Source organism: Suncus etruscus, chromosome 12 (genome assembly GCF_024139225.1).
Source record: "Suncus etruscus isolate mSunEtr1 chromosome 12, mSunEtr1.pri.cur, whole genome shotgun sequence".
NCBI lineage: Eukaryota > Metazoa > Chordata > Mammalia > Eulipotyphla > Soricidae > Suncus > Suncus etruscus.
In genome coordinates this window covers 47,459,184-47,483,317 of record NC_064859.1, presented here as the reverse complement: position 1 = coordinate 47,483,317, position 24,134 = coordinate 47,459,184, and the positions used below count along the sequence as shown (strand labels likewise).

General features: G+C 41.0%; 2 protein-coding genes across 5 annotated transcripts in view; one reads left to right on the top strand and one right to left on the bottom strand.

Annotated features, from left to right (window-relative positions):
• CTNNA2 (catenin alpha 2) overlaps positions 1-24,134 on the bottom strand; it is a 1,246,345-nt gene that overhangs the window by 392,664 nt on the left and 829,547 nt on the right. The gene's annotated exons all lie outside the window — the stretch shown is intronic.
• Positions 1,002-3,691, top strand: LRRTM1 (leucine rich repeat transmembrane neuronal 1). 2 transcript variants are annotated; one of them, XM_049784924.1, is made up of 2 exons: positions 1,002-1,324; positions 1,700-3,691. In XM_049784924.1, the coding sequence occupies exon 2, from the start codon at positions 1,723-1,725 to the stop codon at positions 3,289-3,291; it is 1,569 nt and encodes a 522-aa protein (XP_049640881.1). In that variant the 5' UTR covers positions 1,002-1,324; positions 1,700-1,722; the 3' UTR covers positions 3,292-3,691. The 2 variants fall into 2 exon arrangements, with proteins under 2 accessions (XP_049640881.1, XP_049640880.1); XM_049784923.1 differs by having other exon boundaries at positions 1,664-3,691.

Below are 24,134 nucleotides of genomic sequence, written 5' to 3'. Positions count from 1 at the left end.
ATGCATCTATGGGGAATGGTGAAGCCCCATCGGAATCTCGGACCAGATTCTCACACACAGATGCTGGGTTCTGCCACATTAAGTCTTGCACCATCAGTACCCTACTACTCCCAAACAGTCTGAATTTGGAATCAACCTCCAACTCAGCCCCCTTCCACAAGGACTGGCTGACTGCAGAAGTCAGTCCGCAAGGGTGGTGATGGGGGGGGGGGCAATCTTAGCCACCCAGCTCTCCCCAAATCATAGCTTTCCTCTCTCTTCTCTCAAGTTCCTTTTCTAAAAGCCAAAGACGGGGGTTTCTCCAGATTCCTACGTTTCATTACGCATAGACAGCTTTCCAGAGTGGGGGCGGTGGGGAGGGCCCCCCTTCCAAAGAGGGAGAGCACACAATTTCATTTTCCCACTTGAAAGATTTTTTTTTGTCGCTGCTGATGCTACCCTATAAACTCCATCCTCTTCCTCCCCCCATTTTTTCTCCTTCCAAATAGAAACCAAAAAAAAAAAAAAAACAAAAAAAACCTGAAAGTGCCCCCTCCCGCCCCGTTTCGTTTCGTCAAAGAGCATATATTACTTTAGTGGTTGGGTAAAAGGCTGGTTTTTCTGCCCACCCCCTTTTCAATCTGCCCATGTCTGAGATGCTCCGGGAAGACGCACAATCGTGAGCAGCTTACGACACTCAGTGAGCAGTAGGTGCCTGTGCAAGCTCGCGCCGCACTCAGCCTCGCCAGGGGAAAGGAAAGGAAGGAGCCGGGGCGCTGCTCCCCGCGCCCCGCACCACCACCCGCACTTGCCAGCCACCCGCCAGGCCTGAGCGCGCCCGCCCATCCGCAGCCGCCCTGGGCGCGAATGGCAGGCGGCCTCGGTGGTGGAGGAAAGGGTGGCACCGCCGGGCAATGGTTCTTTCCAATGACGGACATTAGCCAGACAGCCACAAAATCCTGGGGAGTCGCGAGCCCCGACTTTGGAGTTGTGTGTGTGTGTATGTGTGTTGTGGGTTTTTTTTTTTTTTTCCTCCCATCTTCTCCTCGCCACGTCACAGTCCGAACTGCAGAGGGAAAGGACAGCGGCAGGAAGGCGAAGCCCGGGCTCCCTCCGGCACGTAGTTGGGAAACTTGAGGGTCCTAGAAGTCGCCTCCCCGCCTCTCCGGCCGCCCTTGCAGCCCCGGAGCCGTGAGCAAAGTGAGACATTGTGCGCCTGCCAGATCCTCCGTCGGCCGCGGACCGGGGCTGCCTCGGGAACACAGAGGGGTCTTCTCTCGCCCTGCATATATTAGCCTGCACACAAAGGAGCAGCTGAATGGAGGTTGTCACTCTCTGGAAAAGGGTGGGTAAGACACTTTTTTTTTTAATTAAATTCTTTCCCGAAGAATTTTATTTTTTTTTCTTCCCCTTTCTTTTCTTTTTTCCCCTGCAGCATCTCCCATGGACCAAATCCGCCTCTCTTTTGATCTTTCCGTGCCTGTGAACTTTCTAATGCTGCCCAAGCTTTTCTGCATGCTTTAGAGGTGACCGTGTGTGTCTTAGGGGGAGGAAAGGGGTGGTCTTTCCTTGACTTCAATCGATTTATTTGAATTTTTTTTTGCCCTTTTTCTTTTTTTCTTTTCTTTCTCCTCCCCCGCTCCCCCCCCCACCCCCCAACCCCTCGGAATAAAATATGATGTAGATTTCTGACCGAGCGCTTCCAATGGACATTCTCCAGCCTTTCTGGAAAGATTCTCGCTAATGGATTTCCTGCTGCTCGGTCTCTGTCTATACTGGCTGCTGAGGAAGCCCTCGGGGGTGGTCTTGTGTCTGCTGGGGGCCTGCTTTCAAATGCTGCCCGCCGCCCCCAGCGGATGCCCGCAGCTGTGTCGGTGCGAGGGGCGACTGCTGTACTGCGAGGCGCTCAACCTCACCGAGACGCCCCATAATCTGTCCGGCCTGCTGGGCTTGTCCCTGCGTTACAACAGCCTCTCGGAACTGCGCGCCGGCCAGTTCACGGGGTTAATGCAGCTCACGTGGCTCTATCTGGATCACAACCACATCTGCACGGTGCAGGGGGACGCCTTTGAGAAACTGCGCCGAGTTAAAGAACTCACCCTGAGTTCCAACCAGATCACCCAGCTGGCCAACACCACCTTCCGCTCCATGCCCAACCTGCGCAGCGTGGACCTGTCCTACAACCAGCTGCAGGCGCTGGCCCCCGACCTCTTCCACGGGCTGCGAAAGCTCACCACGCTGCACCTCCGAGCCAACGCCATCCAGTTCGTGCCCGTGCGCCTCTTCCAGGACTGCCGCAGCCTCAAGTTTCTCGACCTGGGATACAATCAGCTCAAGAGTCTGGCGCGCAACTCTTTCGCCGGCTTGTTCAAGCTCACCGAGCTCCACCTGGAGCACAACGACTTGATCAAGGTGAACTTGGCCCACTTCCCGCGCCTCCTCTCCCTCCACTCCCTGTGCCTGCGGCGGAACAAAGTGGCCATCGTGGTCAGCTCGCTGGACTGGGTTTGGAACTTGGAAAAGATGGACCTGTCGGGCAACGAGATCGAATACATGGAGCCCCACGTGTTCGAGACCGTGCCCCACCTGCAGAGCCTGCAGCTGGACTCCAACCGGCTCACGTATATCGAACCCCGGATCCTCAACTCCTGGAAGGCGCTCACGAGCATCACCCTCACCGGGAACCTCTGGGACTGCGGGCGCAACGTGTGCGCCCTGGCTGCGTGGCTCAGTAACTTCCAGGGCCGCTATGATGGGAACTTGCAGTGCGCCAGCCCCGAGTACGCGCAGGGCGAGGACGTCCTGGACGCCGTGTACGCTTTCCACCTGTGCGAGGACGGGGCCGAGCCCACCAGCGGCCACTTGCTGTCCGCCGTCACCAACCGCAGCGACCCGCCCGCGCCCTCCAGTCCGCCCAGCACCCTCGCGGATGGCCAGGAGGGCCGGCTCGACGGCTCACTGGAGCCGGCCACCGTGGCTGCCCCCGGCCCCGAGCACGCTGAGAATGCCGTGCAGATCCACAAGGTGGTCACGGGCACCATGGCCCTCATCTTCTCCTTCCTCATCGTGGTCCTGGTGCTCTATGTCTCCTGGAAGTGTTTCCCCGCCAGCCTCAGGCAGCTCAGACAGTGCTTTGTCACGCAGCGCAGGAAGCAGAAGCAGAAACAAACCATGCATCAGATGGCTGCCATGTCTGCCCAGGAATACTACGTCGATTACAAACCCAACCACATCGAGGGGGCTCTGGTGATCATCAACGAGTATGGCTCGTGTACCTGTCACCAGCAGCCTGCCCGGGAATGCGAGGTCTGATGGCCCCCCGGTGGCTCGCTCTGCACCCCGTGCGCTACCAAATAACGCCTGGGCGGGCCTGGCTGGAGAGTGTGTGCCAGGCTTGGGGGGTCTCCTTGCCTGTGCTCCGATCTGCTCCTTGACTGAAACTGTAAGGGGATCTCTCCCAGAGACTTGACATTTTAGCTTTATTGTGTCTTAAAGAAAAACAAAAACTAAAAAAGAGAAATAAAACACAACCAACACCCCACTCCCCCCAACCTTCGGACAGTCTATCTTAAATTTCATATGCCAACTCCTTCCTCCCTTTGAAGATCTGTCCATATTCAGGAATCTGAGAGTGTAAAAAAAGGTACCAATCATTGATTTTTTTTTTGTAAACTAAAATGTTTAAAATAAAATAGCATTTACAGTTTTTACAGACTGGTGTAATCTAAATGAATTGTTACCTGTGTTAAGAGAGAAGCAACAGTTAAAAGGTTCCCCGTGGGTGGGGTGTCCAATGACTAGAGCGAGAACCCAGAGATTAAGGAGCAAAATACTCAATTTGAAATATGAAGGGCGCATATCTGATTGTTTTCCCCTAAGTCAGGAAAAACTGGGGTAGAGGAGCAAGCTCTTTGAAGACTGGGGAGGAAGCAGGGGTGCCTCACAATCTAACCATTTCTGAAACAAGTCATGACTGGGCATCATTGCCCAGCTTTAAAAGAGAGGTGGTCCCAGATGACTTTGAAAAGGCAGTGCTAAACAGTCGGTCCTGAGAACAGGAAACAGCTTTATCCTTAAAGATCTTTCAGATCAATTGAAAATGTCACTCCCCACCCCCCAGGCCAATGGTTCTCCCTTATCTTTGAATCACCAGACTTTGCTGCATTTGTGCTGTTGTGCACTCTCCCAAGTGAAAAACTCCTTAGTAGCTGCTCCTTGGTGTGCCCTAGAGGAATAAGGGGGGGATGCAAATGTACATGGTGCAAGCAGTGTGTCTAGGGCTCCTCCTGGTTAAAACTGCAGTAGGCTCAGGCTTTCAGCAGTGACTGCACACTCCTAGTTACTGTGGGGAACTGAGAAGCCCTACCCCAGAATCACTGCTGACAGGGACATGAGTTGCAGTAGATCTGAGGGACAATGGTGATACAGAAATGCTGTGGGTAATGTGGTGGTTGGAGGGTGGGGAGAAGATCATTCTTTCATCTTGTGTTTGCATATTACTGAGACGAGAATAATTTGTTAAACCAGGCTAGTAAAAAGCTTCCTCTCAGATTGCCTATTGCATGGAATGCTTGCTTTCCCTGTGTCCTGTTCCCTTCTTTACTGTTTTGGGATCAATGATTACCTCTGCACCTTTCAAGGTTTTCAGTTTCATTATTGAGATTTAGAAAGATTTGCCTTCTTGGACTAAATGAAAGAGTAGTAGCAGCGAGTGGGTAGTAAGGGGAAAAGGAGAAGGGGAAAGAGGAATAGTGTTGTTGGTCTTGAGGAGTTTTTTTCTAGCTAAAAATTTAAACAAATGTATGATTGAAATAAACTGTCATAGATGGCAGCTCCTGAAAGCTGGATCAGGCTCCTATCCAGAAGTCTTGTCCTTCTCAACCTCAGGTGTTCACTCCTCTGGATGATAATACAAAACTGACATCTTTTTACTTTATCTTCTCTCCACCTTTTTATTTAAAAGAAAGAAGTTCAAATATTGGGTAGAGGGATGGGGGCAAAATATACCCATGTCTTCTGAAATGGAAATTTTACCTGTAGCCAACTACCTAAAGGAACAAAACAAGCTGCTGGAAATGCAGAGAAGCAGTACCAGGATGTTTATTAAAGCCGAGTCTGTGTAGGTTTCATTTCTACCTAGAAAGAAGCCCACAAGCCCTAAATTGCTGTTTTTAAGAGAGATGTTTTGTGATTTTTGCAAATATCTCTAAATATGGAGAGAGCTTCTTACAGACGAAAACACACACACACACACACACACACACACACACACACACACACACACACACACCTTCTCTTTTATTTTCCCTATCTAGGAAACTTCATCAAGTCTATAGAATTCCACCATGACATTATTGACACATACTCTGCACATAACACCCATTTAGCCAATTCATGTTCTGAAAGAGAGGAGCTTTGTTTCATAACTTTAGAAAGGCGGTCTGGATTTCGTCTAAGTGTGATTATTTAGAGCTGCCATTTTAAAGAGTATATCACTAGGAAGGCAAGAGTCAGGTGAGCAAGGTTCTCTAGCAAGGTTCTCTCAGAGATACGTCTCCCATCTAGAGTGAAAGTCCCGTAAAAAAAACAACAGACCATTTTAGGGTGAAAATGTTTTCTGAATTGTGCCAATTCAAGAAAGCTTCTTGGGTTCATCAACTTTATCCCCTCATAGCAATTCTACAGAAATTCAGTGCCAAAGCTGTTCTGGTGTAGTGTATTTAACAGTGTGTTGGTGTGCTTAGAAAGAAGCTTCCAGAAACAAAACCTTTCTGGCAAAAAAAAAATCCTAGAATCACAGGTTTCCCTTCCCCCTCCCCCAAAAGTTTGAATATTAAAACCTGTAGTTTCTTACTTCTAAAAAATATGTGTCATGAGAAAAAGTGAGAGAATTACCAAGCTTTGTTTTATGATGCTTAACTGGCACATAAGACTAACTGGCACATAAGCATATCTTGGGTCCACATGAATCTAATGAACAGTAGCCGTGAACTAGCATGTGCTCTGAGATCTGAGCAAAGGAAGGCCATACAAAGGTTTGTTTTAAAAGTGTGTGTGTGTGTCTGTGAGCACACAGGCATAGATGTCTGAATATATTTGTGTTGTGTCTGTGGAGGCAAGTACATAGGCTTTCAGCACAGAGGAATTTAACTCATATCACTTCATGTTTATGGGAACTTGCTTTGGAAACTTAAATGACCTCACAAGGGAAAAGGAAAATGAATAAGAGAAAACTTGAAGCAAGGTTTGTGCCATTGGAAATACTTGGCCTCAATTTAATTAATCTTTAAGATTAAAAAAATAACATTTTTGACCACATTGATCGAATTACTGAACATTAAAGCAAAAAGCTTATTTTTTTAAAGGTGTAACATTTTTTCCTTCCCACAGAGGGTGCTAATCTCATTATCCTGGACTATCTGTAAAGAATGTTAGGTCACAGTTCACACCCCTTTCTGAGCATTGTGATGGATTAACCCTCCATTTGCAGAGCCTTCCCAGCTGATTAGAGTTCAACATTGTAAAGTGGCTTTAAAAAAATAATTATGTAGAAAAAAACTCAAAGTCACAACAGTAATCTCTTTCAATGATAAATGGCATTCTTATGCCAATTTTAGTGCCAATATTTTTTTAGCATGTGAAAAATGAACAGTTAAAGGAAACTCATGAGGTTGTCTTCATTCAGAGAAAAGGAAGTACCTATCTTCAAACCTAAGCATGCAAGTGCTTAACCCGTCCTCAGACCTAAGCATGCAAGTTTCTCAACCCATAATGTACATGCTACCAAGCATGCCAAATCACCATTTTTAGTAAAGGGGAAGAAGAGGTTCTTTCATTATAAAGAAACTTTTCAATCTTTTTTTTCTTTATTTCCAAATATTTCCCAATCCCTTCAAGGTCCCCAAAATAAGAGTCACTCACCTTTTCTGCCTGCCTTTAGGAAGGCAGATATTTGGTTTGACTTAACATCAACAACACATTTCTGAGTTTGTGTAAGTAATTAGAGGGACAAATGTATTATTCGTCTTGAGATTCCTAAGCAACTGCACACAGATCACTGGAGGGCTTAGGGCCTGCTTGTTTCTGGGTTCTATTAATCCACTTGTCAGCAAATTTGAGGACTGTTTTATCTGGTAAAGTCAAGTAGAAGGGGGCACTGTAGCATGCATTTTCTAGAAAAATACAAAGTATCAGACAACTCTAGTCTCCCTGATAACACATTGCAGAAAGATCTGGATTTATATCTATTATCTATTTGTAGACTGGGTATAATAACACTTTAGGAGTCAAAGTAAGTGCAAGTATCTCCTCTACATAACTGGATTTGTCATGGATGGAATGACAAAAACAAGAAATTAGGAATAAGACTATCATAGTTTCCTGATATCTATTTTGTAAGTTTAGATAAATATGTTTATACATGCATATAAACTATGTGCATATAATATACACAGCTACATTTATGTACATATCAACACACAGCAATATTTTGAATATTTAAATAAAAAATTAGACTGACACCCACATTTTAGTGACAGTACATTTGTATATAAAACACACATATATACATATAACAACACACAAAGTCACATGATCTAACACCTCTAAAACCTCTTCTTTTCTCTCCTAAAATAAAACATTACTAGGGAAAATATTTGTTCAAAACAGTTGCAATAAAGGTTGTATGGGGCTGACATGATCAATGATATTATCAAGGGCACTAATTGGTTGGTAGTTAGTTCTATGGGGGAGTAACTAGATGCATTTGCCATAGGAGAATGTACACTTAATTTTTTGAGGTAAAATTTAGTTAAGGGTCAGACATTCTATGAAGATTATTTTTCTAAATGATGATTTTTCACCTCAGAGCTAGGGCATATTTCTATATTTCACATTACTGCTCTAGGGTCACTGAGATAAATCAAAGGGCAAGAATGCATGCTTTGCATGCAGGAGTCCCAGATTCAATTTCCGGTACCTCGTGGTTTACTGGCACCATTGGAAGTAGCCCCAAAGCACCACCTGCTGTAACTCCTAAACAAATATAAATTGATTTTAATTCTGATTTTACCCTAGAAATACAGGAAATAAAATTTTTACTCTTGACTGATACCATCTTCTTTTCTCCATCTAGACAACATTCCTGAAGCTTTTCTTGTTTTTTCTCTTTAAAAGACAGGAATTAGTTCTTAATTCTTTAAGGTTTGGGCAAAAAAAATAATGTAAAAGATGGGGAAATAAAATTCATGGTGTTGTTTGGTTGGGAATCTTTATAGCAATCTCAGTATGTGAAAGAACTACTAGGAACTTACCTTTGCCTGAGGAACATGATAATTGGTGAGATTAAATACTTTGTGCAAAGTCAGGCAGCTGGTAATCATGCTGAGATTCCATTTGGTGGTATTTAATACCCTGCTTCTTTCTTTGAATAGCTTCTTCCTCTACCCCACAAATAGCCTAGAGCTGGACTAGCCACAGGGGACCAGGGCATCCTATGATTCGTGCTAGAACAATGTTTGACCCAAGAATCTTCATCAGGACATTATTTGTTTTTGCCTCCGTTGCTTGGGTAAAAGTGGACACTGATAGCAACTTTGTAGAAATAAAAATGTCCAGACACCTCCCAGCCTTATATCTAATGAACAGGTCCAGGAGTCTTACTGAACTTTTCCCAACGCTCAGCAATGTCACCAAACAAAAAAGTATTTGTTCCTAAATATGAAGAGCACCAAGATTGAGAGCTGTTTTATGGAATAGAAGAATTCAACAAGCTGAGGCAGAGTCAGAAGTAGGCCCTGAGTGCCACTGGTTTGGCCCCTCCCTCCTTATCCTCCCATATTAATAAATTCAAATTAAAAAGTAAATTAAAACAAAATTACTATATCCTTCTAATAATTCTTTTATCATGGCTGAGGTCAAGACCATAAACATAACAATTAGAAAACTAAAGTTAATGGACTTTAAATTTATTCCATTGATTACAATGTAGAGTCAAAACTGAGAAACTTATAGATTCCCTTTTAACCTTCCCTTCTATTGCCAGAAAACTGGAAGTCTAAATTTAAAACTCTAAGGAGCTTTGTTAATCAGGAAAAGACCTGTCCTTAGCACATGTTTCTCTAAGAACCTATGGTCAAACATGAATTAACTGGGGCAAAACTTGTCAGACCTCTTCACCTGACCTACTTTTTCTTTGGCAATACCTTACTTAAGAAACAGAGGGAAAATCCTGTTAGCAGTGGATATTTAATTAACAGATAGGAAAATAAGGAGGTTGACATTTCTTCCAGGTATTCTAGAGTCTGAACAAATTCAACTCACCTATGTATGACTGCCCTCCAGGGAAACCTAGAATATCTCTGAATGAGCTTTCATTTTAATTGTCAGTATGCTTAATCAAGGGGTTAGGATGGACATACTAAATAGGAAAATTATCTCAGACTTTAAAAGAAAAAAGACAATATTTTTCTGAGTTTGTTTCAGTTTCCTGTGGTTTGAGGATCACAACTGATGGTGCTCAGGTATTCTACTGGCTCTGTGGTCAGAGTTCATTCCCTGCAGTTCTCAGGGAACCATATGTGGTGTTGGGATTAAAGTAGAATCAGCCATATGTAAGGCAAGTACCTTGACCCCATATAATTTTCTGGTCCTAAAACAGAACAGCTGATTGCACAGACATCACAAACCAAACTGCATCTGGTAACCTGGCAGGCAACAGAGATGACTGAGTCCATGTGGGGATCAGATGACATAATGGAAGCACAAAGCTCATGTATGCTCTGAAAGAAAGAATATGGAGAAGTCCAGAGACATGATGTTTAGCCCAATACTATTACTTGCATATCTGGGCTCCTCTGGCCCCGCCTCTTACTTTCATAGGTTTTTGTCTTTTGCCTTGATGAGGGTTCACCCAAAAATTCCCGAAGAAGTCCTACCATTTTGGCTTCTATTTTACTCCTTTCTGAACAATAAAACATGAAACAAAAGTGATTTTCAACTTGATACCACATAACAAGAGATTTCCAATCCCCGCACACTCCCTTTCCTCAAATATTTTGATTCGTCATATTTTCTTGCTCTCGAGAAAGGATACATAAGATATCAGGAAGAGAAAAAGTGCTCCACAGAGAGGTGGGTGGAAATGCTGGGAAGCAGAAGAGAGGGCACAGGCACAGTAAAATGTTTTCCCCCTCTCATATGCAGAAAGAAACTTAAGAAAATTCTAGAGAGGACACTCAATCACCCACACTTGAGAGCAGATGTACGGAAATTATGATGGAGACTCAGTAGAGAAATAAAACAAGAGGAAAGCCAAGTGGAGAGGGGCAGGAAAGAGGGCTAGAAAATTATTTAGTTGGGACTTTTAAAAATTACTGCATTAAAATTAGAAGTTCAGAGGACTTTAGAATAATGACCAAAGGGGAGAGTGAAGGAACAAGCAACATCTGAGGGGGAAAAAAGAAAAGTGTGGGGGGTAAAATGGAGAAGAGAAAGGGCAAGAGAAGAGAAAGTTTCAAGATGACACATTAGATTGTGCAAATAATCTAAAGAAGTGGTGACACATGAACAGACTCCTCAGCCCTTCTTCATCATTTATTCCCCACATCTGGCTGTATTCAAGGTTTACTACTGGCTCTGCATTCAGGAGTCATTCTTAGTGGTACTCAGGGGACCATATGGGATGCCAGGGATCCAACTCAGAAGGTTGGACACATGGAAGGCAAACACGCTATTTGCTCTGCTATTCCTATGGCCCCTGCTTCATCATTTCTTTCTGCACTATTGATTTGTCTATTTGCTTCTTCTCAGAATAATGTTGGAATTAAAAATCATCAGTTCAACCTATTTTATAAGTAAAAGTATCATTGTCTAGCTCTTTCAGTTGCTCAGCTAAGGGAATTCTTTTCAACTCCTCCTATCTTTGGGAGTTTTAATAAATACTGGATTCATCCTTGAAAGACCACGATTAATAGTCTTGGAGGATGGTCTTGGCAAGGAGTGTGTGTGTGTGTGTGTGTGTGTGTGTGTGTGTGTGTGTGTGTGTGTGTGTGTGTGTGTGTAGGGGGAATTGAACCCAGGCCTTCTACAAGATAGGTAGACACTTTATCTCTGAGAAATATCCCCTGCTTCCAAAGATATTTTTGAAAGCTTCCCAAGTGATTCCCAAGGTCAACCAAAGTGCAGAAATATAGAGCTAGAGGGATACAAGAATTTCCACATGTGGAGTTCATTGCTCTGAAAAATGCACAAATATGACAGTAGATCTTGAAAAACATGGCAAGCTGGTGGCAGGATGGCTGTGCCCAGTGATGTGGACACAGTGCTTTCAGCTCATAGTAGGGAGAAGATGAGGAAGCAGCACCAGGACAGTCACACTTATATTATTTCTGAGCACTTAGTTCACAGATACCATATCAATTATAGCATTCCTGTGAATTCTCTCAAAAAGCTCATCAGGCAGACACAAATTTGTTCTCCAGACCCAGATGAGATTAACTTCATTGTTTTTCTAAGGTCAATGCCAGACCAGACACTTAGAACTGTAGGTGGGAATTTTGTGGTCCACCCCCCTCCCATCACTTCCCTTATCTTCTCAGATCAGTTGTGTTATCCTTATTCTGCAGCACTGGCCCTGTTCAGAGCACAAAGGTCAGTAAATTTTCTTGTAGACCATAAAGTCCAATTTCCCTTTCTCCTCAAAAGTCATTTAGGGGGTAATGTATTTGCAAAGTTCATTACCACCTACAAAACTGGCCCTTTCTTCTCTTTGCTCCCCTGCTGCCACAGTCCTGACACTCTTTTCTTTGTCACAGGAATCTCTTTGACGACTCAGAGACACCCATGTCAATGCAACCTTTTCCCCCAACCTTCCCTACCAAAAAGTTTGCCTTTCCAGTCAGCCATCAACTCACTAAAGTCGATGCCACCAACTCTCTAAGGAATTGAACACTAACTCTTCAGAGGAAATTGATGACCGGATGGCGGTAACAATTCTACTCAGACATTTCTGCAGCGTACATATGAATCTTCCAGGGAAATAACCTGAAGCAGTTGCTCGAATGCTAACATTGCCAGCACAGAAACAGTTGGGAGATGTGTATTTGGATTGGAGGAGATCTGTCCTATTTCCCTCAAATGAAACATCACAGGTCATTGCTCATGAATAAGACCAGATCTGTCAACAGTTTATAGAGCTTAAAATAAAGCCCGGATAAAGATGAAATCTACAAGGATATTTTATCTCCTTGAACCAAAGTCTGCTTTAAAATTATGTCTGATTAGGTGTTCACCCTCAGTATGTTTTTCTTCAATTAAGAAGTTTTGCTATTGCAAACTCTGCAGTTGAAGGCCTCGCTCTTGGAGATATTGTTGGCAGCTGGGATAGAAGTGAGAAGGAGCCATGCATGGCAGGAAAGAGCTGGATTAGTCTGCCACAGAAAGGTCTGGAAAAGCCAAGTTACACACAATTAATGAAACAATGCAGCAATCTGTCTTCAGCTGGCCAAGGCAATCCTGTCATTTGTCCCTCAGCTGCAAACCAAGCACACACTCAAATTTTTGTCTCTCTGTTTCTGTGCCAGAGTGACTATATTTGCAGTGAGATCTATATTTCCCCATAACTGAGTCTCTGTGTGTACACGTGTGTGCGTGTGTATGCATGTGCATGAGTGAGCGAGAGATAGAGAATATAATTATTAAAAAAATGGCCCTTTTTGGAATTTAGTCTCAGTCTCACTTTTTTTTTGCTTGCTGTCCAAATCATTTATATTTGGTTCCTCATATTGATCCTTTTATGCACATTATTTCAGAAGTCATAAGACTACAACAATCTAAAGGTACAGAAATCATTTCAAAATATAAAATCTTCTGAGGGTAAACATATTGGAGAGGAAAAAAGGAATCTAATGTAACTGAATTGCAACATACATTAAATTCAGAATATTTCTTTCATTCATGTTTTATCTGATAATATTAGTTCATTCATTCAAAATAACAAATTTGTTCCTCAAAGAGGGATTAAATAAATAAGAATCGAATAAACGGTAGAACAATTTAAGATAAAAGTGAGGCATCAGCAGGTAGACTGCCTCAAGAGTTGATCCACCAAATTCACCATGAATTTGTCCATTCTTCCCTGCATTAGGAAAGACAACCACTTCCAATGAAAAGTCATCAGAAGTCAGTACTTGCTGATTTTTTAGAAATCTGCTCCATAGCACTTGACCAATTAAACCCTGCAATAAACTATCCTTCTTCATCCAGAGAAGGCCATTTTATAGACAAAGTAGAGAGATTTAATGACTTTCTGGGTATCACTTATTAATACTTTAGCAGAATCAGGCAGTGGTAATATAACATCTGGTCTTAAATTCTGGCTATATGACTTTGGCAGGTGAATTATTTATTTATTTTCTCTTTGGACCACACCCAGAAGTACTCAGTGGTTATTCCTGGCTCTGTGCTCAGAGACCACCGCTACTGGTGTTTGGTGACCATACGCACTTTGTCTTTAAAAAATGCTTGAAAAGTGCTCACATGTGATAAGTACCAGATAACTGTTTTGTTTTTGTTTTTAATAAAACACAAATAAGGTCACACAACCAAAGAGGACATATGGACAACAGGGCTATTTTATTCTAAAGCCAGACTACCACTGTTTCTCTCTATGGTTAAAAAAAAAAAAGGTCAATAATTAGAACAAAGTTCTTAAAAGCAATGAGTCTGCAAGGACAGGTTGAGGAGGTAGAGAGTAGGCAGAAACCAAAGAAACGCCGCTTGTGCTACCGCTCTGGCCCCTTGATCTAGATCTTAAACAGCTTGGATTTACCAATGATTTCAGGCAGCTCTGGTGATAGAATCCACCACTGAAATTTGCATTTGCATCCATGTCTGCATGCAGGCTTCCAGCTTCCACAGTAATTGAGGACTGTTAACTAGTATGAGGAAACCTTACTTATTTGGGCTTTTGGTGAAACAGCAAAACTCATTCCACATCTGAGCTATTTAGTATCAGTTATCAATCCCTGGAAGTATAAAACAAGTATACAGCTTGCTATTATTATCTAGCTCCAAGATTATTTAATATTGGTGTTATTAAATAATCCAGGCTCCCGGGACACTATATATGCATCTTCAGCTGAGACAGACTTGCTGTTGTTTATTTAAAGATAATTTTCTCTGTGGACTGACAGCCACAGTTGGTGCTACTCAAGAAAATATAACCATAGGAGAATGCAACTGACGTGGACTCTTTGGGGAGAGGTGTTCGGATATCAAGGAGGAACATCCACTTTTCAGCTTTGCCACTAATTTGCTTTGGTCTTTGGACAAGTCACTGCTATATGCTGGAGGCTTTTCCCTGTAGTCATGATTTCTGATTTACTAGTCTTCTGGTGTTGAAAGAAGAGTGTGGTTTTAAGGAAGGGCAAGAAAAAAAGAAAGAATATGTCTCAATACATCTCTTTTGTTAATTATCAGCAAGTGTGCATTTTTAGCTTTATCAACAGAAGATTTCCCCCCTCTTCTTACCAACCCAAAGCACAAACTATGACTGGTCAGAGACAAGATTCTATTTCACAATTTGGGGCTTAGATGCTAAAAGGTAGATGGTAAAAGGTAAGCTTATTACAAAAACAGACTATTCAAGAGAATGATTAAAGAATGTTCAGCTCCAGATTTGGATAAGAATATTGGGAACATTTCAGCTCAAATGAAAATCCAACATACACAACCAAAGAGAATTGGGAAATCGAGGACCAAGTTTATTGAGGAAATTGGAAAATTGAAGGCTGGCTAAATTCAGTGTTTTGTATCTTTGCTTATTGTTTCTTTTTCTCATTCTTCCTACATTCTCCCTCTCTCTTTTCCTTTCTTGCTGCCTTCTTTCCTGCTCTTTCGGTTCTTCTTTCTTTGCTTCCTTTATTTGTTTAATCAGGGATAATTCCTCCATTGCTCAGGGAATTGTATAGGGTTATATTATGTTGTCCATATGTAAGGCAAGTACCCTACCTACTGTCTCTCTAGCCTCCTTTCTTTTGCTTTTGAAAACTTATTTTATTTGTTCATAGGTAGAAATAACACTATACATCCTCAACTAGGACAAGTTTGAAGTTAGTAGGTAAAAATTATTTTTGAGAAGGCCAAATAAGAGGCTTTATTTATATGCACAAAGTATAGGTAGATGTATCAGTCTAATATCTAGAACACAAATCGACGTATAATCTATCTTAGCATTAAAATTCCAGTAGGAATTTTGGGGAAACTATCTTAAAACACATTTAGCTAAACATAATTTTTAAAATTTTCAGGAATGTCCTTAATAAAACAAAGTAGAAAAAGGTGTGAGCAACTGTTCTAGATAATTATTAAAATGGGAAAGCATCATGACAGGTCACCAAATGAGGACATAGGTTGTACAAAGATCTTAAGAGTTCTAAGGCACAGAACACTGGAATTCCAACTTGTTGAATAGCAAAAATTTCATTTGGGGATCTGGTCTTCTCAATCCCTACTGTATCTACTCCCTTCCAGAATTGTCATCACTAACAGATTTCACGATGAGATTATTAGGGGTGGGGGTAGGGAGATAGAGAATCTAGTATGGATTTAATAGACAGAGCTGTGTCTATGGCTCTGCCGGAGTTAGATAAATCACCACCTCTTAGGACTTGAATACCTTTGTCTATAAAATTCAGAAAATAATCCCTTTTCAGCCATTTCACAAAGTTCTGGTCAAGATCAAAAGAGATACTATAACTGACAACTTCAAATGCTGTGAGCTATCTCACAGAGACTTAATTCAGAGTGGTGACTAACCACAGGGGTTTCAGAGGAGAGTTTGAAGTCCATAGCCCACTAAAGTTACTGTGTGGGTGGTCACAGTCTCTTCTCTCCAGCACATATACCACAGGGGGGTAACTAGACTGTTTGCTCCTTGAAAGAAAATCTTTTGTTTCCCTTTGTCGCTCATTAGTAGTACAAAATCTGACCCAAGTGGCATTTGCCTACATCATTATTTCAGCTCCAAGATGTGTCTTGTTCTTATCTCTAAAATGGCTGTGCTGAAGGTTCTTGGGGATTTTATCAGAGACCATGTAACCTGAGTCAAGCACAGTGCAGAACAGTAAATGTTCAAATAATTCTAGTTCCAACCTTGGAAGCCAAAGTATTGGTATGCAATGTGCTCATACAAATAGACAAATTAGGACTTGAAAGGCATTCAGAGTCAGCAGTTACTAGAAATGGATTCTGAGAAATGACTGTAAGAAGGCAATTCAAAGAAAATATTTAATTAGTACGTATTATAAAGCAGGTGATTCAATACTCAACACCACGTAGTCCTCTGAGCACTGCTAGAAGAGATCTCCCAGCACAGAGTTGAGTAGTCCCTGACCATAATTGAGTTAGTAATAGTAATATAGCAGTATATCCACAGAAGAAAAAATTCACAATACATTAGCCACTGCATAAAGTAGAAAGAGAAGTGTGACCTTCCATTTAGTCAGCCTCTTATACACAGCTAAAAAGAAAGAAAACAAAATTCCCTCAGCTGATAACCTTTTTTTTCCCCTTTTGTTTTTGTTACCTACATTTGGGCCACACCCAGGATTTATTTCTGCCTCGGGCTCAGAGATGCTCCTAGCAGTGTTTGGGACTAGAGGGGCACAAGATTGAAACTGGATCATCTGTGTCAAGGCAAGCACACACTCTGGCCCCCACCCTTGCAATATAATGATTTTTTTTTTAACTCCTTCCAACAGATTCAATTCTGAGTCCCCTTTCCAGCATGAATGCTTGCCTGTCAAGCTCATGTTCCTAAATTGAATCTTCTGGGCAAAAAAGGAGGGTTGGTGCAGAAGTCTAGCTTGGTTTATTTCATCATAAAACTTGCATCAGAAGTATGTCGGCTTATTTTTGGAGCTGTCACACACAGGCTCCCAGCTCTGGTCCCTCCCAATCTGTCAGCAAATGAGACACAACCTCACAACCACTTCCCTTGGCTTTTGCAGCAAAATCCAGCAAGCATTTAGCAGTTAATAACCTGCTGGGTTCCTCTGGGTTATCCAGAACTAAAACTCCAAAACCACCACCACCAAACTAAGATACAAGCAGATGGGAAAGAGGGAAAGGATCTGGTGTGTCTTTATTTTTTAACAGGCTCGAATCTTTGGGAAAAAGAAAAGAAGAATCTCAGGCTGACTTGGTGTCCTGCCAAGCTTTCTCTCCTCCCTGGCTAGTCCAAGTACTCCACCGTCTGTGCAGACTGCATAACAGCAATTTCTACAAACATTGAAAAGGCTGGGCCAGTTCAGAGGCAGAGTATTCCTGGTGTTTGTGCAATCAGAGATTTTTGGAGTGATGGAATTTCTGCATTCACCTGAACTCTTCGAAGAAAGTAAAGCAAACTGCCCGTGCTTTGAAGCACATTCACTATCAACAGCTCTGTATTGTAAAATGGGACTCAAGATACTCCTCTCTAGAGAAATTTCTGAAACTTCTCTGTAGTTCAATGTTTCTGTGCCAGTTTGACTCAGAGAGTACAGCTGTGGCTCTGGTACATATTAAAGAATGTTAATAAAAATGAGATAAAACACCTCAGGATCTTGTTTTGTTCCCCCAATTTTGCTCTGCTCACTACTAAAGTTTATCTTGACAGAAAATTTACTTCTCTGATCCACATCATTTCCCAAAGCAATTTTCCAACAGCAAACATAAATTTGCAGCGATCATGAAGAGGTTTGTAATTCCTGTACTAAGAAGGTCCTGGGCTTCAGCTGTTTATCTCACTTTCAGGTAAATGCTCTCACATGGAACATTTTTAACTGGCTTTTTGGGCAAAATCTATGGGACAAATGTGGTAAGAAGCTTTTAGGTTCTCCCCATAAAGAGGTGTTGCCAAAAGAGATAGTTTGGATATCTAAGTCAGAACATGAGAAGGTAATTAAGTCATTCTCTAGGAAAACCTAGATAATGAGTCTATGGAGCTGTTTTCATAAATGATCTGAATATCTAAGTGAACACATACCTTTACATTGTACTGCACTCTGACTGGATACACAGAATGCAATTACTAAATATATAATTGTCTGTTAAGCACTTACCATGACAAGTTTTTTTTTTGTTGTGTTTGCCCTTTTCTCAAGGGCTCCATAATATATGTTCCCATATGATTGGGTGTTGGAACAAAATAGAACCGAAGATGATATAGTCCTATAAAACCGAAGCAGACAGACACACTAGCACCATAGTCCTCTTTGTGACACATAAGAGGCATTTTTGCTCCCAGATCAGTGTGTTTCAAAGAAAGGAAAAGCACCAGGACAAAAAAAAGGAGTCTTCTTGCCACCCCAAGTGAGCTCAATTTATCTATACAGTCCCCAAATTGAGGCAGACAGACTGACAGTGGTGTTCTTTTCGTGACTCAGAAGAGTCATTTTTATACCCAGGTCAGCTTCCAGCTGCACATTTTTCCAGTCAGTGAGCCACACCACAATAGATTAAAAAAAAAACAAACCACCACCACCACCCTGCAGTGGTCTTGATGGGAAAGCAAGGCATAACCTCTCCATGCTTAGAGAGTGAAGATGGTAGATCTGAATACTCAACTTGTATCAACCATTTATATAGGCTATCTGATAAGGACTTTAAAGAGAAAATGTCGAGGCTGTTCAAGGAACTGAAAGAAACTATGGAATGGACAGCCAATAAGACTCAAGAAGATAGAAATGAGAAAATTTAAAACAGAAATGACCGAAATTTAAAAAAATCTTGGTGGGTGAAATGACAAATCCAGTGGAAGACCTCATTAGCAGAATAGTACCTGCTGAAGGTAGTAGAACTAGTGAGCTCCAAGATGAATGATATAACACCTGTAGACAACAGCAGATGATGGAAGTTGACAAATAAAGAACAGAAATGAAAAAAAATGGCCTAAAAATAAATGAACAGATGACAATAGGACTTTGGGGTAAACTCAGCAAAATAGACCTGGAAATAAAACTTCATTCCATCATCCATCAATTATGTGGGAAGATTTACATAGCAGTGGTTTAAAATGTCTATCTTTAATGGTATGGATAGAATTAGTATCAATGCATGAAAAACATTTTGCATATGGTAGACACACGGAGAATATTCAATTAGATTATAAATATCACCATCATAATCATCATCTTTTAGACCAAAAAGATTATGGCTACTGAAATGTTTTGATTATATACACAGTAAATTTTTAAATATATTTAGTTTTCTCCTTTGCAAAAAAAACAGATTCTGTCTATGGACATTATTAGAGTAAGTTAGCACATAAACTAATATATGTGACTGCATCTTTTACAGCATTTTACAAGTTGCATAGAATTATGAATAACTAAAGCTTCATTAGAGAGTCTCTGTTGCTCCCAAACTAAGCCACATATGGGCTGAAGCCATTTTGATCTACTTCCTTATACCTACTTGCTGCCTTTTGTTTTGTTGGGGGCCATACCTGTTGGTTCTTTGGCCTTCCTCCTTGCTCTGTGCTTGTATTTGCATATGTGGGGGAGCAATTGTTGTTATTATTGTGACCAAATGGTATCTGATATCAAACCCAGCTTCCCTGCAGAAAAAGCATGCACTCCAGGGTTTTGAGCTATTTCCTCAGTTCTTCTCATATCTTCTCTAACTTCTCCTTTCTTTTTTTACTAATATAAAATTTATGGCATTGAATACACCAATTTTTCTTTGGCCTAAAATCACAATCAGTGGTAGTCAGGGCTTAGTCCAGTCTCTATGGTCAGGGATCTCTCCTGGCAGTGTTGGATATGTGTATGGGATGCTGGTGATCAAATCTGGTTAGCCACAAATAAGGCAAGCAACCTATCTCTACTATTTTATTTTTGGCTATAATAGCTATAAAATTTTTCCAGGAGTTAACTGTGTATTTTACCCTCATTAACAACTGGTTAAAACTTTCATTGATCTTAGAAACCATCACTGTGGCCTTCTCTTCCAGCAAAACCTCTCTCACTATTCCTCTCTTTCAATTACTCCAGTTGTCCATGTCACTAACTTGCATATATACCAGATAAAATGTTTTGAAACCATTAGAAAATATTCTAATCCAAGGTAAAAATTCATTTGTATCTATTTTATTCAGCCAGATTCTAGTCAATTAGGAAGAAACAGAGAGAAAAATAGAGTTGTTCTCTCAATGGCTTCTATACTGATAAAAGAGGAACAAACCCTGAATATAGGATGAGAACAAAAAGTGGAAAGGAATATATGATAGCACAAATGTGTCACAGTCCTAAAAAGGCAAAGCAGAAAAATATTCACACAATGTGATGAATGTTGTAGCAGGCTTCATGAAGAGGGTGGATAGTGCATTAAATCTAAACATGTGGGTCAAATTTACCAGGAACAATGAACTGAAAAGGTGCCTATGGGGAAATATTCCACAATGTGTGATAGTTGGAGGCAGCAAAATAAAGCAAATCATTGACCTATCACACTGGCAAGTTGCTCAGGAGTTTTTTAGGATTCGGTTTTACATAAGCAAATAATCAGCAGCACAGCACAGCACAGCCCAGAATCTAATTTTTCTTCTATTTCAATAAGGATTGAATCCTGTATATAAGATGAGTGAGAAAATAAGTAACAACTACTTTCTTTCTCCTCTATTATTAAACAGAGAATAGGATCTAGAGAGGTATTTCCTCAGACTTACTGAGAAAAGGTTTTGCAAAGACGATGACTTAGAAAATATCTGAAGTGGCTGCTGGAGCAGAATAAGGTTTTAGACCAGAATAAGGTTTTAGACCATATTTTCTGATGTTGGTAGAATAATCTGGTAGCAACCTCTGGCCATCTAGGAGGTACAGATTCCCACAGATGAATAGGATGTGTGGCTCCAAAAATACTGTCTTTTATTGAATGTTACTGGGGGTGCTCAGGAAAGAATTCATTGGCAAATTCAAGCATGAAACAGCAGTTAGGCCCATCTCTGAGGGAAAAATAATCCTCTTAGAGGGAACAATAATTTGGTGATATTTCCCAACTAGTCTGAAGAACAATAAAACAGAACAGTAGATAAATAGGAGGCATCCCAGAGCACTGCATTATCATGAGTAATTTTTATGGGGAGCTGGAGAGATGAGTACAATGGGAGGTGCTTGTGCCTTGTATGTGGTAAACTGAGGTTCAATTGTCTGTATCACAAATGGTCCCCAAACACTTCCAGGAGCAATTCCTGAGCACAAGCCATGAGCAAGATCTGAGTACAACTGAGTACAGTCCACACATAAAAAAGTGTTTTATATCATATGAGGCCAGCTCCCCTTGTCCCCTTCAGTGATCTTACAGAAACCAACTCCCCTGCTTAAGAAAGTTTCCAAGATTAGAAACAATTTTTATTTCTATTTTTTGCTGTTTGGGGGGGGGCATACATGAAAATTCACAAGAGTATACCTTGCTATATGCTCAGGAGTGAGTTCTGGCAGTGCTCAGAAGACCATATATGGTCAGAAAAATATAGCTTCTTCAACAATGTGATACATTTTCTTTAAATAAATAATTAAAAAAAATAGCTTCTATATCCATAGGCTAGGAAATGCTTTACCTCTTGTACTGTCTCTTGGGTCCCAGGATACTATTGTAATAAGAAAACAAAAATGATCATTTCATTCTATTTTTAAAGTAAATTTTGTATCTATTATCTTGATTTATGCATATATGTATTTGTGTGTATGTGTGTATACTTGTGTATGATGTTAGGTACCCTATACCTTGACTTCAATGAGATGAGTCATACCTGTACAATCACATGTAGAGTGGTTGAAATGTAACTGATATTCTTTGTAAAAAATTTTAATGGAGTCACCATTTCAGAATTATAGTTATTCATAATTGAGTTTCAATCATACAACGTTCCAACACCAAGACTTTCACCAATGACACCTACCTCTACCAAAGTCTCCAGTTTCTAGCTTACCCCCAGCCTGCATCTCTATGTGGGATACAAAGAAACATAGTAATGGGGGGACTTGATATTCTTTATACATTCATGTTTGGAGTCTCATCAGTCAGGAGACTAATTCCACAGCCAATGTTGATCATATGATAAACATCACTGAGGGACCTCTCATTTGCATTCCCAATAGAAATCCTGGCTTGTCTGAGTTTCATCTATTTGCATGAGTACCCAATGTGCCCATGGGGGAAAAGTGTACACAGAGAGACTGATGACTGGGTCCTCTCTCAGACAAGGACTCTTGTACAAAATCAGAAGCAAAGTACTGTCAACCTTAGCATGAATATTTTGAAAAAAAGGACAAATTCTTCTGAAATATGAGCAAGCTTGATGGTAAAGCTGTGGCTGACTGTCACAAGTGATGGATAATTTTGAGTATGGCACTGGATGCACTCTTTAGTGTCCAAGGATCCTATCTAAAAAAAAATTATGAGGCCCTAGTGAGGTGATACTATTGACAATCCACTCAAGTGCTATTCTTCACCTTCTCTGTTTATAATAGAAGTACCTGTTACCCTGATAAAAGATAAAAAATCAAAACTGAACTGTTTTTGCCCACTTCCTAGAGGAAGGTTTTGGTTGCCAGTGGGAAAGGTATGTTCTAGGGGAATTCTAAATAATGTTTTTTTTTCCCCAAGGGGAAATAGGAAATACAGAAGGAAATGTCCCCACTCCCCTTTATTTGTTGGCAAGACTGTTTTCCTGAAGTCTAGAATTAAAAAGGATGGTGGAAAAAGAGTTAAGAAACAAAAGAATTGGCCCGGAGAAATAGCACAGCGATGTTTGCCTTGCAAGCAGCCGATCCAGGACCTAAGGTGGTTGGTTCGAATCCCGGTGTCCCATATGGTCCCCTGTGCCTGCCAGGAGCTATTTCTGAGCAGACAGCCAGGAGTAACCCCTTAGCACCGCCGGGTGTGGCCCAAAAAACAAAAAAAAAAAAAAAAAAGAAAAAAAAGAAAAAAAAGACTGAGTTGCCTGATGATATTCTTGTATCTTAAAATCTAGCTGGGGACAACCACCTCTAACCTGTTGTTATTTTCAAGTCTCTAGAAAGCAACTGGTTCCATTTCATGCAATCAAAAGCATCTTATGTGATACAACACAATTTTATTTTACTTTATTTCATTTGAGACACACCTAGTGAAGCTCAGGGCTTATTCATGATTGTAATCAGGATTACTCCAATGGGTGGCAATATTCATGTTGATACCCTACATACTATACCATCTCTCCAGCGCCCCAAATAATGTTAAATGGAATATATAGGAGACAGGAAAGTTTTAGTAAAGCCAAATGCACATAATGATTATATCAAGGTAAAAACAGACAACCCTCCTCTGACTTTGGAGATGGAAAAGAATTCACAAAGATTATAAGAAAATTTTTACTGAATTAAAGAAGATGGAAGAGATGATGCTGGTGGTTTTACAATGGAAAGGCTAAGTAATAACCAAGAAACTGCATAACAGAGGAAATAAAGACTGGAGAGGGAATTGGTTAGGCAGCACTATACTAGGGAGGAGAGAGACAGAGACAGAGATAGAGACAGAGGAGAGCTGTGCAGTCATCCACATACTGCTCAGATCTAGGCATGGGAAACACATGTGTTTGGGGATGTGGTGTGTGGGGGAAGGTGTCTTATTCTTCATAGTTCTCAGAGTTGAACACCACTGCCAGGACTTGCTCATTTACTCATTAAACGTATTCCTTCCTGCATTCTTGGAAAATGAGTGGCTAGGGCAGTTAGATTATCTTCAGTATCCTTTTACCTTTTACTTTCAGAATTAAGTGAAACCTAGTAGTATTTATTGTACCATCTAGAATTAGGGCTTTTTATATACCCTCCTAATACAGTATCTTGCTGTTTTTAATCAATTGCCAATTCTTCATTGTTTATCTTATAAGAAACTCAAATTTATCAAGCTAATACAATCCACTCTATACAATGTTCAATGCTGTCATGATTGTTGAAATAGAAAGCTAGTGTCCCTTCTATTTGTATTTTGCCAAGAATAAGATTATCTTACTCATACTAATTGTGCCACAAGAGGAAAATTGAGGTAATATAAGTGTAAATACATATAATGATACTCAGAATATAGCATTCAATAATTATTATGTCTAGGCTTGATTTTTCTTTCTTCCT